The following is a 16,664-nucleotide window of genomic DNA, read 5'->3' as shown; positions in this document are numbered from 1 at the left end:
GTCTGCTGTGTGCCCGCCGTTCCCCTTTAGGCGTTCTTTCCCATGGGGCTTGGCTCTCTACCTTTCTAGGTAGGGTGTCGGCTGGCATTGCCAGAGCATCCGCTCTTATTCCCACTGCTGTGTGCGAAGTGGCGAGTTGGTCGGCCCATTGCTGCACCTTCTGCTGGGTTGAGCGGCTTGCGTCTAAGGTGCGACCATCAGTAGTAGGGTTCTGCTACCCATGCTGGTTTTGTCACCTGTCCGGGCGTGTGGACGCTGGCGTAGGGCATTTGTTGATGGACCTCCGGTGGTGTGGTTTCAATCTTACCGGTACACCGAGCTATAAATCTGATGCCTGTACAGCCCCCATAATTTCGTTATTCAACTAGGATACAATATCATAGCCACTGCATGTCAATGCGAAGAAATGCGACAGATATAATTTTGATTGCGAAAATATAGTTCACGAGAAAATTAATAGAGAAAGTGGGGGGGGCTAACTTAACAGTATCCCCCCCATATTAATTCATAATTTGAATTAACCTTAATATAAAGAGACGTCAATGCGAATTAATGCGACACTATTTTTAACGAATGCGACAAATTAGGTTATGAGATAATAGACAAACGAAAAAAGGGGGGCTAATTTAATGGCAGCCCCCGAAATTTAAAAAAATAAGTTATAAAACAATTTAAATTACGTCGTTAACGTGGACCAATGCGACAACCATTTTTCCAAATGCGACATCAATAGAAATAGTTCTTCCTAACCAGATTGGAATATGACCAATAATAGATAAAAAAAGGGGGCTAGTTTAATGGCAGCCCCCAAAATATAATAAATAAGTTTAAAAAATAAAATAATTTGCGTGTTTAACGCTAATTAACGCGACAATAAGTTAGCCCCCCTTTTTACTTTACCTAATTTGTTGCATTCGTTAAAAATAGTGTTGCATTAATTTGATTGACGTCTCCTTAGATTGATTTTTTTTCTTATCCTGATAATATAAATTTCTGTTTAATAAATACTCTTTCTATTGATGATGCATTTGAAAAAACGATTGTCGCGTTAATTAACGTTAAACACGCAAATTATTTTATTTTTTAAACTTCTTTATTATATTTTGGGGGCTGCCATTAAACTAGCCCCCTTTTTTATCTATTACTGGTCACATTCCAATCTGGTTAGGAAGAACTATTTCTATTGATGTCGCATTTGGAAAAATGTTTGTCGCATTGGTCCACGTTAACGACGTAATTTAAATTGTTTTATAACTTATTTTTTTATATTTCGGGGGCTGCCATTAAATTAGCCCCCCTTTTTTCGTTTGTCTATTATCTCATAACCTAATTTGTCGCATTCGTTAAAACTAGTGTCGCATTAATTCGCATTGACGTCTCTTTATATTAAGGTTAATTCAAATTATGAATTAATATGGGGGATACTGTTAAGTTACCCCCCTCACTTTCTCTATTAATTTTCTAGTGAACTATATTTTCGCAATCAAAATTTTATCTGTCGCATTTCTTCGCATTGACATGCAGTGGCTATGATATTGTATCCTAGTTGAATAACGAAATTATGGGGGCTGACGTTAATTTAGCCCCCCTTTTAATTTTAATTATATCTCGATAATGGTTAAGTCGCATCTCTTTTTCTTGTTGTCGCATTTTGTCGCATTGTGGGTGCATAAAATTGATAGAAATATTTTCTGGGAAATCAAAAAAGGGGGGCCAACTTAATCGACCCTTATTAAACCACATTACTTAGTAGGACCTTACTGTGCTTTAAAGTAGGGACACAATTAACCAATTTAAAGAAAAAAATTAATAAATTTATTTTGAAATGATACAATCCCGTAATTACATGTTTTTACACAAATGGAATAAAATTAACGATATATTTTACAAAATGGTTCGCAAAACATGGAAAGTGAAGTTTTTCGCGCCAAATCGAAAATCCCGCTTGTAACTATCCTCACACTAGCAGTGACATCTACAGAGAATGTAAGATTTAAATCTTAAATTGATTTGTTTTTTGCATATAGACCATTAGACGTAACGATAACCTTATTTTCGTAATTTGTTTTGAAATTTTATTCAATGTAATTAATAGTTAATAATATTATTATTTTGTAAGATGGCTCCACTATCGCGTTATCAACTCCAGACCATCGACAAACTACCACAGACATTCAATTCAAACGCGCATTTAACTGAAAATGAAAAAATCAATCTAAAGCCAAATCCTTAATCATTTTATGGCGAAAATATTATGAAAATAATTAACTTTTTATTTTCACTTATAATAATTTTAGGTTTTTTTATTTATTCTAGTGACAAACATCCCATCACCTATTTAATTTAAAATGAGGATTTAACTTAGTTCAAATGCCGCTACAATATTTAACTTGACAATGCTAATAACGATCAACAAAGGTTTTTGTATTTAATTATAATTTATAATTAGCTATTTTTACAGAATATTTTGTTCAGTTTAAATCTCCCATTTGGTACCTTATGATTAGAGGTCGGCGGAACAAATAAATTAACCGCAAAAATTTCAATTAATCATTAAAATTAGTATTATTTGTTTTATACGAATAAATTATACGAATAAACAACGATTTAACATGCAAAATTAATAATTTTTTCGAATATTTCTGAATAATTCTCGGTTATGGATAAATATAAACAATCGTATAATTTCTTATTCAAACGCCGACCTCTACTTATGACACGCGTACCAATGAAGATTTTTCACCTTGAGATATATTTAAAAGGTGGTGTCATTTCAACGTTCATTGACTCGGACGAAATACGGTTCTAGATAACTTAATTTTATTCTCATTTTCCAAAACTCTCGTCGGTTCACTCGCGTCGTTGGTTTGATATCTTGATCATCGAATCGAAGCAGTTTCTTCAACGCGAATCATCAGCTAGGCTGGTCAGGCTGCGGTTCTATTTCTTATTTTATTGAATAACCGGCCTGGGGCCAATTTCGCAGTTCGACCAATTTGACGCGCGTATGCTCGAAGATAGCCTCTTTATTGTGATCGATGGTGTTTTGATTGACGCTCGGGTCGCGTCTTTGACAACGAGTCCTTGAATGAAAATCGAAATAGCACATGGATTGAATAGTATAACTCTTCTGAAGTTAACTCACACACAATCGTCTTCGAAAACTTTAATAACAAATGTTTAAAGGAATTTCGATTTTACCTCCTGTCGCTTTGTAATATTTTACGAGTTAGTCCAAACTATGTGTAAGGAATGTCCCACTCAGTATTTTTAAGTTTCTCTTAATATTACAAAACTCAAAAAGCTCTTCGTTAAGTTGTTAAAGAATTAAAAAAATCAATTGAACATTTGACTAATTTTAAATTTTGATATACGACTACAAGCTGAATTCAATGATTCAATTCTTTTAAAAAAATTGCATTTTATTCCATCGTGTAATGCAAATGCATTGAACAGTTAAATTTGGTTTATTTGTTAAAATGAAGTTGAGAACAGAGCGGTTCAATTCGTGTTCGATTTCATTCGTAACCAAAATCTTTTCACATACTTAAGTTCATTAATACATGGATGGATTAACTGAAAGATCAAATAAAAATTGAAGAGACGAAAAGGATCGATTCCAAACAGAATAGATTATTAAACGTATAATAAAAAATTTTAGAGGCTGTTTAGTGCGCCCTCTGAGAAATCATGTGACGAAGTCGAAACCAGATCCTCCACACCCGCTCTCGAATTTAGACCTGATGGTGCGCCTGAAGAGACGCGAAACTAGTGGTCGTCGTCAATAGCAACATATGAAAATATGTTTTAATCGTTTTATCTGTAATAATACACCGTAAAGTTACTTAGAAAATTTCAACGTACCTTCCGTTTAAAAAACACTTTTAGCGGAAGAGAAAATTGTTTAGTCTACAGCATTTAACGGGATCAATGTAAACAACGTTCCCTTTTCCGTTAAAATGGCTGTCGTGTGACCAATAGAGAGTAATCCTTACAAAAATCTAAATTCGAATATAAAAAAACATTCGAATAATTTTAACGAGATTTATAAAATGACATTCCGTTAATTCAATTCTTTTTTACAAATGGTAAAACCCAAAAGCGAAGGTTTTAAGGCTGTGAAAAGTATAGAGGTCTAACTCGTTCAACGCGAAGGCGTACGATAGCCTTTGATTAAGAATGTGAAAAGGACTGTACATGTGTACAGCCGTCCGAAAGAGGAATCAGTTATCTTTCATTGTGTAGAGAAAAGACATCACTTCAGTCGCCGCTCAGTCTAGCGCCATTCTTCCGTTCTAAGGTCGTCTCCCCCCCCATATCCCCCCTATATCCCCCCTTATATCCCCCCCCCTTTCTACGCTCGGCTTTTGCAGCTCTCGGGTTGCAGCAAAAAGGCCCATCTAAAAGGAACTACTCAATACGAATACTTACTTTTTTCATAATCTATTAAAATACGCGAATTAACAAAGTTAATAAATTGCTCATAGAAATTACGGTTTCTTACAATTTTTTTAGTCTTTATTACTTTATTATTAGCTTCTTACTCGTCAGATCAACATAATAGACTTAAGAAATAATAAAAAATGTTTGGCTCGATAATTTTTGCAATATCATCGGGGTTTTTTTATTTTATTTGTTAGTTGCGCGACCAAACAAACGCGGTTGCTACGGTAGATTATGGAGGGGAACCTGCAAAAACAATATCGTGAATGCGCAAAATTGTACACGCGCGATACAAAACGTCTTTATACGCCATAACGCGTAAGTTTTGCAAAATTGATTGGATGATAATTAACTGTGATAAATTTTAACGTATTTGCCTCGCAAATCATATTGATATTCTGGTAAAAGAATCTTTCTTATATTTATTAAATATTCGTATATACAAAAAAGGTTTTGTATAAGAAACTTTAGATAAAAGTCAATAAATGTACTTTCATCATTTTTCCCCATCACTAAAATTTTTTTATTTAAGTGTCATTAGAATTCGAATACGTGGTTTGGTGATTATTCGAAACAACATTTAAATCTGATCCGTTAATAATCGCAATCCGAAATATTTGGACAACTGCATCTTATAATAATAATAATAATAATTTTTTATTAACGCAGATTAATGTTATACATATTTTCAGAAGGCCAAGTCGAAAAACGACTTTTAGGCCTGAAGGTTGTAAATATTAAATTGTTTAGCCGCTTTGCAGAAGATCGAATTAGGCTTAAGATTAGTCCGCGCGTATTCTAATAGTAGTATACCAGTTTGACGGGCATCATAATGAGCGAGTCTGGTTAATTTAAATGGATTATACAATTCCGAATTCAGTGATTTAAAGATTTGCACTAAACAAAAATAGTCATAAATTTGGAAGATTGTTAAGAAATCTAGTGATTCCGCGACAGCATTTAATACTTCGCAACCCTTTAAGAGGCGCGGGAACATCTTGAATCTTCTTAGGCGGATCCCGTTAGAGAAAGACGGAGAATGAAGAGTCGTCTTCAGAAGGGACGGAAAGTGTTGCCAAGTTTCTTTCTCTGGCTGGCTGGCATCTCCGTGTTCTCGCGATGGGTCTCGCTCAGAGCCAGTTTGTGAGGCAGACTGGAAAGAGAGAGATGCAATAACGGGAACGGAAGCCGACTTTCTCGAATACGCGTGCGCCTTTTCCCGCGCTTTTAAGAAACGCGCCTTTTGACTCTAGTTTTCCTAAGAACATATATCTAAGAAATAGATTCCACTTACCGACGTCGTTTCGCTAAGAAGTGGATCTGGTGGTTTGCGCGTCAAATCGTTTCCAGGCAATGTCCGATGGATAATACTCGCTGACTTGTCATTAACGTTTTACCAGCTGAGCAAAAAATGGAAAAGATAACAGCTTCGAACAGGTAAACACGCCTATCTTTTACAAGATTTTCAATCTCGAACTTACAACCGCGGAATTTTATCTAGATTCTGTACTAGGCCATCAGACACCGCGATAATAGTTACGACCGAAAAATAAATATCAAGTATATTAACATTTTAAGTAGAGGTTGGCGGAACGAATAAATTAACTGGCAAAATTTAGATTAACCATAAAAAGTTGAGTTAATTGTTTTTTATATACATTTTATACGAATAAACAACGATTTAACATGCAAAAATAATCGGTTTTTTCGTATATTTTTGGAAAATTTGCGGTTATGAATAAAAATAAATAAGTGGATAATTTCTTATTCAAACGCCGACCTCTAATTTTAAGTAAAAAAGCGAATATTTAATGTTTCCGAGTTTCGCCTTAAACGACGCTAAACAAAAATTAAATTTGCAATTAAAGGAATCTATAATGATGGGGGAATTATTAAAAAATAATTAATACCGCTAATATAAATAAATAAGTCAAGTACTAGGTGACTATAAACGCGTCTCTCATTCTAAATTAGAGATAGGCGTTTGAATAAGAAATTTTCCAATTATTTATTTTTATTCATAACCGACAATTATCCAAAAATTATCAGAAAAAAACGATTATTTTTGCATGTTAAATCGTTGATTATTCGTATAAAATGTTCGTAAATAAACAGTTAACCAAAGTTTTTAAGATTAATCGAAATTTTACCGGTTAATTTATTTGTTCCGCCGATCTCTATTCAAAATTATTAAAAAAAATAACGCCCAATTATTAATTTAACTCATAAAAAGTATGATAAGTTTTAATTTCGCGAATATAAATAAGTCAAGTATACTAGACAAATAATAGAGATAATTATGAGAACACAAATTTGTTTAAACAATGCGTATTTTATTAGACCAGAATTAATAATGATGAATATCCTATGACTTGGCTCACTGTATCGGATCTGTATGGACTATAGGACGGAAATATTGAATTTATTTTTATTTGGTTTCGAGTCTCGGGCCGAGGATAAAATCAATGTCAATGGTCTTGCTTTTTGTTTGTTGTCTGTATCTCTCTCCAAGAATCAGAGATGAGAGATTATCTATTGAGGAACAAGGATGACGTTTGTTTTGCACTTGACCATTGCGCCGCCAGACATCTCTATCTTTGGTTACTTGCTCGATAAACCGATAAAAAATGTTAACAACCTAAAAAATTGAGAATACGTCTAACAGAATTGGAAGGTTTACTTAGAATGTCGGCAGTAAAACTAGAACTAGAAGTAAACATTTGAAAGACTTTCGCCATATGTCTCTCTACTATATATTACGGGCTTGTACCCAAATTATTTTCACGATAGTTGCGCTAAGGAAAGAAAATCAGTGGTTTTTTCCGCGTACGCAATTCCAGATCATGTACGACGTTAGTTTAGCGATTTGGGCATCATCCAACGGAAGCTCTAGACTATCCAGTGCGCGACTAATCATATATTTCAGTTCGTTACGCCATGTAAATATTCACCATTAACTACGAGATATTTCAATGTCAGTTGAAAAAGAAAATAAATTTCGATTAATTATAGTTGATGCGAATAATCCCACAGATATCCCGTTACGCTAAAAAATAAACTATCCGCTAATAAAATAAACCGGGAAATCCAATTAAATTAAAGATAGCAGTATCAATATATGGTTTTTGGAAGAAAAAAAAATGTATAAACGTTAGACAATTTTTCAGTTTTATCTTGGTTAGCGAGCGAGCATGTGTCAAGTAATTTTTATTGGTTTTTCCAAAGCCCCCCGGGAGATTTCCCGTCTCCTTTTAAATCTAACAAGGCCAGCACGGCCTGGAAACACGACTGCTTCAACCTAGCGCTCGACATTTCACTTTGATGGAAAATATAGACAATGTATTCAAATTCAGAAATTGCGGTAAAATTAATGAAGAAAATGTTTCTATAAAAATCATTTGAGTTTATGGTTTTAAAAAGTGTGTATGCAAATTTTTGCTTTATTTTAAATATTTCACTTTGAACATTTAAGTACCAATTGATTTCTTTCTTACCTACCGTCATACTAAAATCGAGTCTCTTAAATTAATATTATAGAATATAATAATATTAACGTTAGTGATTTAGGGTTAAGGAATAGGTCTATTCATAAAGTCAGTGGGTAAAAATTCCTTTCCCCCATCTTGTGAAGACTCACTTCCGCAACGTCGTTACGTCGTCGTTTCTCACATGCTCCGAAACAGACGACAAAAAGACGCAAAGGGAAGAGAGCCTTCACAAAATCAGGGGGAAGGAACTTTTCACCCCCTGACTTTCTGAATCGATCTGTAAAGAAGTTTTAGCAGATAAAGAGTTTAGGTATTTCAACCCACACCCGAACACCATTATGCAGAGCTATAAATGTACGAAGGTAACTTACCAATTACCTCTAATGTATTGAGTTAAAAGTGGAGGTAGTCGTTTTGGGGAACTAAAAAACGCGATAGCTTCGTAAGTCGCGAGCGCGGCGGACAAAAGCTATCGTGGATTGTATGAGTTTGCTAAAATGCCTAAATAAAACGATAAACGATAATTGTACGAGAAATGAAAATATACGCCGCGCGAGATAAACCTTCGATTTATCTCTTTCCCGACTTTTCGATGCCTTTACTAGGGATATACTTCACGTATTTGGTGGTCCGTAGGTAAACTTAGGCTCCCGGCTCCGATATACAACCTGATACGTAGGCTCTCTTCCGAAGGCCGCGGCTATAGTAGGAAATAACTCGAGCCAGATCTACAGGGAGAAAGTATAAATAGTCCATTCGTTTTATTCTTCGGCTGGAAGCAAACTGGCGCACTAAAACCTAATAAAAATTTATAAGCGACCGGGCACTTTAAGAAATTATTTCTCTCGAATAAAAACTGGCCTCGGGATAACACCAATTTATCGTTTTTCTTGACAGTCTTTATATCCCTGGCAATCGTTACCCTTTAAGAATTCTTCCTTTCTCGTTTCCCTCTTTGGCCAAAAAGTAAACGCCTGCGGAAAAAAACCTTTTGTAAGAAGCCTACTCTCACTTCCCTTAAGTGTACCGGCCAGTATCAGAAATATCATTTGCTCCGAGTCAAGTCTCTAAAATATACGTTTTCAACCGCGGACTTTCTTCAACGAAATCACGAGAACACTTTCAAAGTATATAGCTTTCTTCTTAATACGTTTTCTCATAGAGCAAGAAACAGACAACATTTTAAAACATAGTTCAACGTTCACGCGCGAGTTAGGGACTTTGAAATCAAGATTTTCGAGTGCGCAATTGAAATGTTTAACCCCAAAGTCAAAGATTATTGTAGACTTACAAGTTACACAGGTAGCATTAGCACGTGTATTTATGGTGGATATTTGGTTTTCCTGGTGGATATCTCGTGTCAGTCAGAAATTCGTCAAGGGGGGGGGGTTGAGGTATGTGAATGTTAATAAAACCTTGTTGAGGTTAACGGTAATAGTTAGTGTAGGGAGCTGTTGGCTCGCGTGGCATGCAGGGCTTGCCACCACCCTCCTACGCAGTGTAACCCGGCCACCTGAATTAATGGCTTCAAAAGTCGCTTGATGACTTAGGACTAAAGTGGTGCCTTGGGTATTAGTCAAAGGTAGGCCCAAGAGAGGGTCTGGACCGGGAAACCCCCCTGTCTACGCCACTGTCTCGTGTCAGCGATTTGTGTACTTGTAACTCACGGATTTGTATGATATACCAAGACCCTAAACTCATTTCGTAGCATAAACGTCATCCCTTGGTATACGATGACATCAAGCTAGAATCATACGTGTTATTATGGTACACCAAATCACCAATTTAATTTTGTGTTAAATTACGTAATATCCCAGTGATATTTTGGTAAACCAAGATACTAATTTAATTTCGTGTTCGATAACACGTACGCGTTTTCAACGTTATTTGTTGGTACGCAAAGACACGAATTTTGTGTGGTGTTAAAGTACACTTAGTTGCAACGTGTTAAACAGTGTTATGTTGGTACACTGAAACACCAGTTTCATTTCGTGCTAAATTACGAAGTATCGTTGAGTTATTTTGGTATACCAGGTTACAAAATTCTATTCATGTACTATAACACGCGGCTTCAACGTGATTTGTTGACACGTTAAAGTACACTTAAAATTGTTAGTTGTAACGTGATACGTTGGTATACCAATTTCCATAGTTTTTCACCTATATCCTTTAGCATTCAGAAATAACGACATCCACTAACAAATAAATCAAAGAAAATAGGCGGAACTTCAGTTGGGACATTTTACCAAAAACAATAAATGTTTTGGAAAAAAATAATGTATTGAAGGGGGTATGTGTGTTGCTCGAAGGGCTGAAGAGAAAATCGGGTCGCGAGTGGCGATTCCCATCTGGACCATCCCGGGGATCGCCGGGAAACTAAAAATGAAGAGAGCGACTGGAAGTCCAGTAGGGCTCGGCTGGTGCTAGACCCGATCAATAGGCAGAAATAAGATGCGTTCTACTTCGGTCACGTGACAGGCCTTCTTCTTCTTTTAAAGTTGCGGCTCAACTCTTTAAAGGCGATATGCCGCCTCAGTAGTTTCAAATCCAAGGATCGTTTAATCATTCTTAATTTTAGATTGTTCGACTTTTGGGAGACGATAGGCGGTAACGGAAGGTTGTTATTAGCCGCCTGTCCGAAACAAAGCTTGATCCGAGCTTTAGGCGACGTTTTTAAAGGGCTCGATATATCCGAACAAAAATAAGGTCACGCGATAAATTGAATGCTTTTGACGGGCTCTCAGTAAAACTAAAAAGCGCCTGCAATATTTACAAAATAGAAAGAAAATTATTTCAAGTCATAAGCTTTAATTCAAGTATTTTGGGTAAATTCTGGTAATTAATGGCAAATTCAGATAAATCTGGACAAATGAGAAAAAGTTCAGATATATTCAACTAAATTTAGTACATGCCTCAAAATAATACAATTTATTTGAAAATAATTTAACTTAAACTCATTTGTCCAGTATATTTAAATGAATCTTAATTTAGACGTATTTACTCAGTTTTCCTGAATATTCCTTCCTTTTTGAGGCATTTACGCAATGTATTTGAATATATCTTAATTACGATAATTTATTTTCAAGATATATTTGAATTTACCATAATCCTAATATTTGAATTAACCCAATTTATTTGGCTTCATCCAAATAATGCAAATTATGTCTCATTTACCTTAACTTATTACAATTACTTTAATTTTCCAAAATTTAAACTCATTTACGAAATTTTACACGAATTGCCGGAATACACCAATTGGCTAATGATTTCGCAAAATCAAATGATTCGATTTGTGAAATATTTTGACCCAGATATTGTTAATATCCATGATTTTTGGCGTGTTAAATCATGTAGATAATTTTTATTTTTTAGTTATCCAAACAATTTTCGGTTGCCATGACAAAACTAACAGCCGTCGTAAGTTTTCCATCTTGCAATTTCCGAGTGACAACTTAGCCCACCGAACTATCATTTCCTCGTCACGTACAATTGCTTATCCAAAATTAAAATATAATGTTGATCGCGACTTAATTTTATTTACCAGATAGTTTTATTTTAGAATTGAACTTTGCGTAAGGCAACTGTAATATTAATCCACGCTATTATAAATTTTAAATGCGCTGAAGAAAGTAGAGTACGTTTGTCTCGCGACGAAGATATTGGCCGCGTGCACAAAGCGTTAGAGTGCTTTGATTTTTATTGTCGAATTTATTCTAGCGTATCTCGGAGAAAAGGGGACCGGGGCCAAAAACGTTTCATCGACTGTTTTCAGACGCCGCTCGCCAAAGCGAAAAAAGTTCGGTAAAACATCGAGTAGCGCGACTTCTAGACGCCGACTGCTCACTCGCTACCCTTAATATTGACTGCTTTCTCGTTACAATCGCCGCTTCCCATAATTTCGAGCAGAGATCCGCCGTTTTTTTCTTAACTCTTTCTTTTGGTCGACGACTTATATGACCACCACGCGTGGCGAACGAAGCCACTTTACAAATTCGAAAGTAGAATCTTTCCAGCGACGATGTTATAAAAACTATCACTACATGTACGTCCGGATCATCAGACGAAAAAAATCGAAAATTAACGACGCCGGCGTTTGTAATGTATCGCGTTTCCGAGTCAATAACCTTTAAGTAACTATTACGCGACCATATTTAAATCGATATTTAATTATTTAATGGAAATACAAAGAAATTTCTGTGGCCGTTATACTTGACGGGAAATAAAATATGAGCACTTTTACGATTGCGTTTTACCAATAGTTATTTCTCGTTTGAGATTCCCTGGTGCAGCGGCGTAGCAACCAGGGGGACAAGGAAACAATGTCCCCTCCTAAATTTTCTACTAGGGGACAACACCTGTGTTTGTCCACCCCTGAAATATTGTGAATTTGTTTTTACAACCATTATGAAAAAGATAAATTCGTCGTTTAAAACTTTTAACAACAAAGTAAGAGGGAATTCAAATTCAAGTAAAATTTCCAAATATTTGTCCACTTTTATAATATCATATATTGCGGAGCGACTTGTTCACTTCGCTCGTAATTTAACCCCCAAACTCAAAAACGTTCATACGCCCCTGCCCTGGTGCTTGTTGAAAATACCTACTCCAGACACTTAACGAAACGTTGGGTGAAATTCTGAAAAACGCCTATTTTACGTAGCACGCTGGTCATATCTATAAGACTCCCAGAATGTTTGCTGAATTGCTCTATTTTCTAAATAAAAGAGTGTTATTGTCCGGGAGATATAATGAAATGAGCACCATGTCATCCAGCTTACACAGAGCCGGTTTAAGGGGGGGCTAATGGGCACTTGCCCCCGGGCATTATTTAAATAGGGGCGCCGAAGTAATCTGCTAATATGCATACCAAATCACGAAATCCCGGAATTCCACTATTTTTTTTAATATACAACATATGGCAGTAACTAGCAGCGGTTTGACTAGAGACTTAAACGGGATGTTACATTTAGCACCCTCCTTGTGTCCTGAGCCATTTCTGGGCGCTCACTAAGAAATTGCACCAGTGAAAAACTTTGCTTAATCCGTCCCTGTGCTTACATAACTAAGCTTCGGTCACTAGCGTAGTTCAACGAGTAGCAATCTCCCTTTGACCCAAGTAAGTTACCAGCCCCATTTTGTGCCCAATAGATTCAATGCTGGTAGACTCTAGTTTCCTTTGGATTATTTTCTGGCTACGGATGCCACTTAAGTTACCATAAACCTTTCAATAGAGAACTACACGAGTAACTCGTATAGTGTGCTGGGATTGTTAACTTTTGAATTGGTTTCGTAACTTGACGTAACCAGCCTAGAATTACGATGCAAAAACTAAACGGAATTTCCCACGAAACTCAATCGGGATCAACGACAACCGTTACAAATTGTACGCTTCGAGATCGTGGTGAACACGTCGAAGCGTCGACGAGGTAAGGCGTTCGTCCCTCAAAACCGGGACTTGGCTCCGAAAGCGGAATCGGGAATCGTCGCTACAAATTGGTCGGTACTAAAAGAAGCACGTGCGTGACAAGATTTTCATTACGTATGATTGACAATTTGTCAATGAATAAAAATATCTTTCTTCTGTCGCGAAGAACTCGCGAAGCGAAACGGTTTAACGTGTCTCACCCAAGAAGTTTCTTTTACGCGAAACTGCCACGCAGTTTTCACTTTCCGCAAATTTACAATCGGGATTCAGTTCCCGAAGTGGCAACTTTCCAAGAGCTCACCGCGTCGAAGCATTTCTTGACTCTAAATAGCTTCAAGTGTTTTACGGGGGGATACGCCCAATTTAAACCAATAGACGTTTGCTAAAGAGTCTGACGTCATAGCTCGTACACTTTTGAATCAACCTCGAGTTTTCGGAAACCGTGAATCACTATAAATATAACGTTTATTTATCTTTCCCAATTGTACGCGAAGAAAATTCTCTGGCTCGTCATAACCCTCCACCCCGTGGCTAACCCTTACATATACCAATTAATCACCAAAGTAAACACGTTACTGCTTAAATTTTATTAAATTCGTAGAAAATTTCACTTTAGAGAGAGAGAGCGACCCGCTAAAAACCCCGGAGAAAACCAATATACTGTAGTGTATCATTAAAGATGACACAGCGAAGCGATTTGGTTATGAAAAAGTAATAACTTCATCCACAAATCGAAGCTCAATTTCAAATTATATGTTTCGAGAATATTATATAATAACCTTCCGCCACAGATACGGTTGATTCGCGGAGGATTGGTTGGTAGTTCAGTGTCCTTGTGAAAGTTTACAATGATTGCTCAGATCCTTCGCTTGTCTGGGTAGAATGAAATTAAATTCTCTAATAGCTTAATAAGTAATGATTTTATTATGGAAGACTCATGAGACGATTGTATTTAATTAAAATTTATTGTAAAAACTATATTTAAATACAAACATTTAAAACGTGATGATAAGAATTTTTAATGGATGATTATAGACTAAATATTAATACAAAAACTAAACACCCCCGATTACGAAATAACCACCGAATTAAAATCTTTAAAAACTTTAATGCTATCAACCACTTATTAAAAGATGGGAATAATTGTATTAAAATCAACAATGAAACACGCGATGAACTTAAAAATCATAACAACCATCTGGGCCAAATAAGTGGAAACCCCAAAATCCCCAAAGAAAATCACCCACTACGAATTATCGTCGACATGAAAGGAGCTCCTGCTTATAAACTTTCCAAATATTTAATTCCCATATTAAATGTTACAATTCCTATAAATAACCACGAAATCTAAGATGGTGTATTAAAGGTTTTAGAAAAAAACTTCAGGTCAAATTCCGAATGGAAACTCGTTTCAAAATTTAGTCTTAATGACATACAACATGCGATAGAATTATGTTTAAACTCCACTTGGTTCGAATTCGATGGCGTTATATTTAAACAGATTAAAGGTCTACCAATATGTACATGCCAAATTTAGAAAAAAAGTTTTTGAGCGATCATGATAACCATGTTTTGTTTTGGTATAGATTTGTGGACGATATTTTAACATCTGTCACCGATGAGCCTCTTAACATTTTAAATATATTAAATACTTATGATAAACATATTCAATTTACTCTAGAAAAACAAATTAACCATACCATAACTTTTTTAGATTTAAGTAATAACGCCCTCAAACGTGAACCTAAAAATTTATATGTAAATGTCGTTTACCAAAAAGGTGATACGTTTAAAAATTATTTAAAAATCCAACAAAAAACCAAATTAATAATCGTAACAACAATTTAAATCCAGATGGCGTGATTTACCAAATCCCTTGTGGTGCTTGCTCAGAAAAATATGTTGGAGAGACTATAGTTTTTACAATGAATTTTTATTAAATACAATCGTCTCTTGAGTCTTCCGTAATAAAATCATTACTTATTAAAAATCACCATGAGAAAAATCAGTTCTTCTATTCTCTAATAGCTTCTATAATTATGAGAAAAGAGGTTTAAAGAAATTATCTGACAAATTATTTGACAAGTTAAAATACTAATTGACATGTTTTTTTGGTACCTTAAAAATTAGGTTTGTGCAATAAAAAATAGTTTTGATAAGAATTGCGATTGATAAGTATTATGTAGCGAAGTTTTAAAGTGGAACCCCAAATTACTCAACTAATAAATAATATCAGTAGTTGTATAAGTAGTAGCAAAAGTAGCATAAGACCCAAAAGTGTGTCAGCTGTACCTTCGCGCCTATTAAAATTTCTAGTGAGAACCTACTAGTTGGAATAGTACTAGCAACATTATATGTAGTCTATAGAGTGTTGTCGTCTGAAACCCTGCGACGTCACCATTGTAATTTGCCTATTGATAAAAAACGGTAACTGTCATGGCGGCCACTATTAGCACTACAGCTGTGACGTTACAAGTTTTCAAAATCGTATCAGACGACAACACTCTATAGACTGCCGCGATTTTCTCTTTTCGATTTACTCGCCCGTTGTCATACGTTCTAAGACGCCCCACTCGGCGGCGCTGGAGTACCTCGATTTTGATGACGTATTTTCCGACCCCCCTTCGTTTCCCTTTTTTACTTTGCGACAAACTCTCATTAACTACTATACCGTTCTGACACACTTTTGGGTCTTATGCTACTTTTGGTAGTAGTATATATCTTACGAGATAAGTTTCATCCTGCTTATGAATCTAGAGCCCAAATGAAACTGAAAGGATATTTTTTTTAAATACGCGTTAAAACAAGTGGGTTAAAGAACTCACTAGAACCGACTTTAAATCTTTGTAAATTCGCGTGAAACTAGAGGTCGGGGATGGTTAACTTTTATTCAATAGATAAAGCTCTCAAAATTATTCGTCAAACGCTTTGATCAAGTAATTTATATTTCTGTATTATCCGATTAATTTTTTGATCAATTTGTAAAATTAATCGGAAAAATGACTTTTTTTTCGATAAAAAGCTCAAATTTTACGAATAACACATATTTTTGAATCATTTTCCGAAATATTAACCGGTAAATTTCCTTTTTTTACATTTTTTTACCGAAAAAATCAATTTAAACATGGATAATGATTAACCGTCCCCGACCTCTACGTGAAACATTTCAAACATACAAGTGGAAAATAATTGCGACCAACGCCACATAAATAAACGAGTATTATCTTTTACAATATTGCGTAATAAGAGACGAACTTTCCTCGAAGGGCCGTCCCGAATAGTCAACTTTGAGCTGGAAAATTAAAGGC

At 35.6% G+C, this 16,664-nt stretch overlaps 1 protein-coding gene and 1 long non-coding RNA gene across 7 annotated transcripts in view; one reads left to right on the top strand and one right to left on the bottom strand.

Moving 5' to 3' along the window:
* Positions 1-5,075: 5,075 nt before the first annotated feature.
* Positions 5,076-5,829, bottom strand: LOC149947993 (uncharacterized). Its single transcript, XR_016480443.1, has 2 exons — positions 5,738-5,829; positions 5,076-5,596 (listed from the first exon to the last, which is right to left on the bottom strand). It is a non-coding gene; the product is annotated as an uncharacterized LOC149947993 (long non-coding RNA).
* Positions 5,758-16,664, top strand: part of LOC149947991 (uncharacterized) — a 126,467-nt gene continuing 115,560 nt past the window's right edge. For all 6 annotated transcript variants that reach the window (XM_090172535.1, XM_090172534.1, XM_090172532.1 and 3 more), the window contains exon 1: positions 5,758-5,880. In XM_090172535.1, the coding sequence (XP_090028661.1) occupies positions 5,855-5,880 (26 nt within the window). In that variant the 5' untranslated portion in view covers positions 5,758-5,854. The remainder of the gene's footprint in view (positions 5,881-16,664) is intronic.

This window comes from Leiobunum rupestre, chromosome 4, assembly GCF_980474605.1.
Source record: "Leiobunum rupestre chromosome 4, qqLeiRupe1.1.hap1, whole genome shotgun sequence".
Taxonomy (NCBI): Eukaryota; Metazoa; Arthropoda; class Arachnida; order Opiliones; family Sclerosomatidae; genus Leiobunum; species Leiobunum rupestre.
The sequence above is the reverse complement of the archived record's forward strand: the minus strand, read 5'-3'. Positions and strand labels throughout refer to the sequence as shown.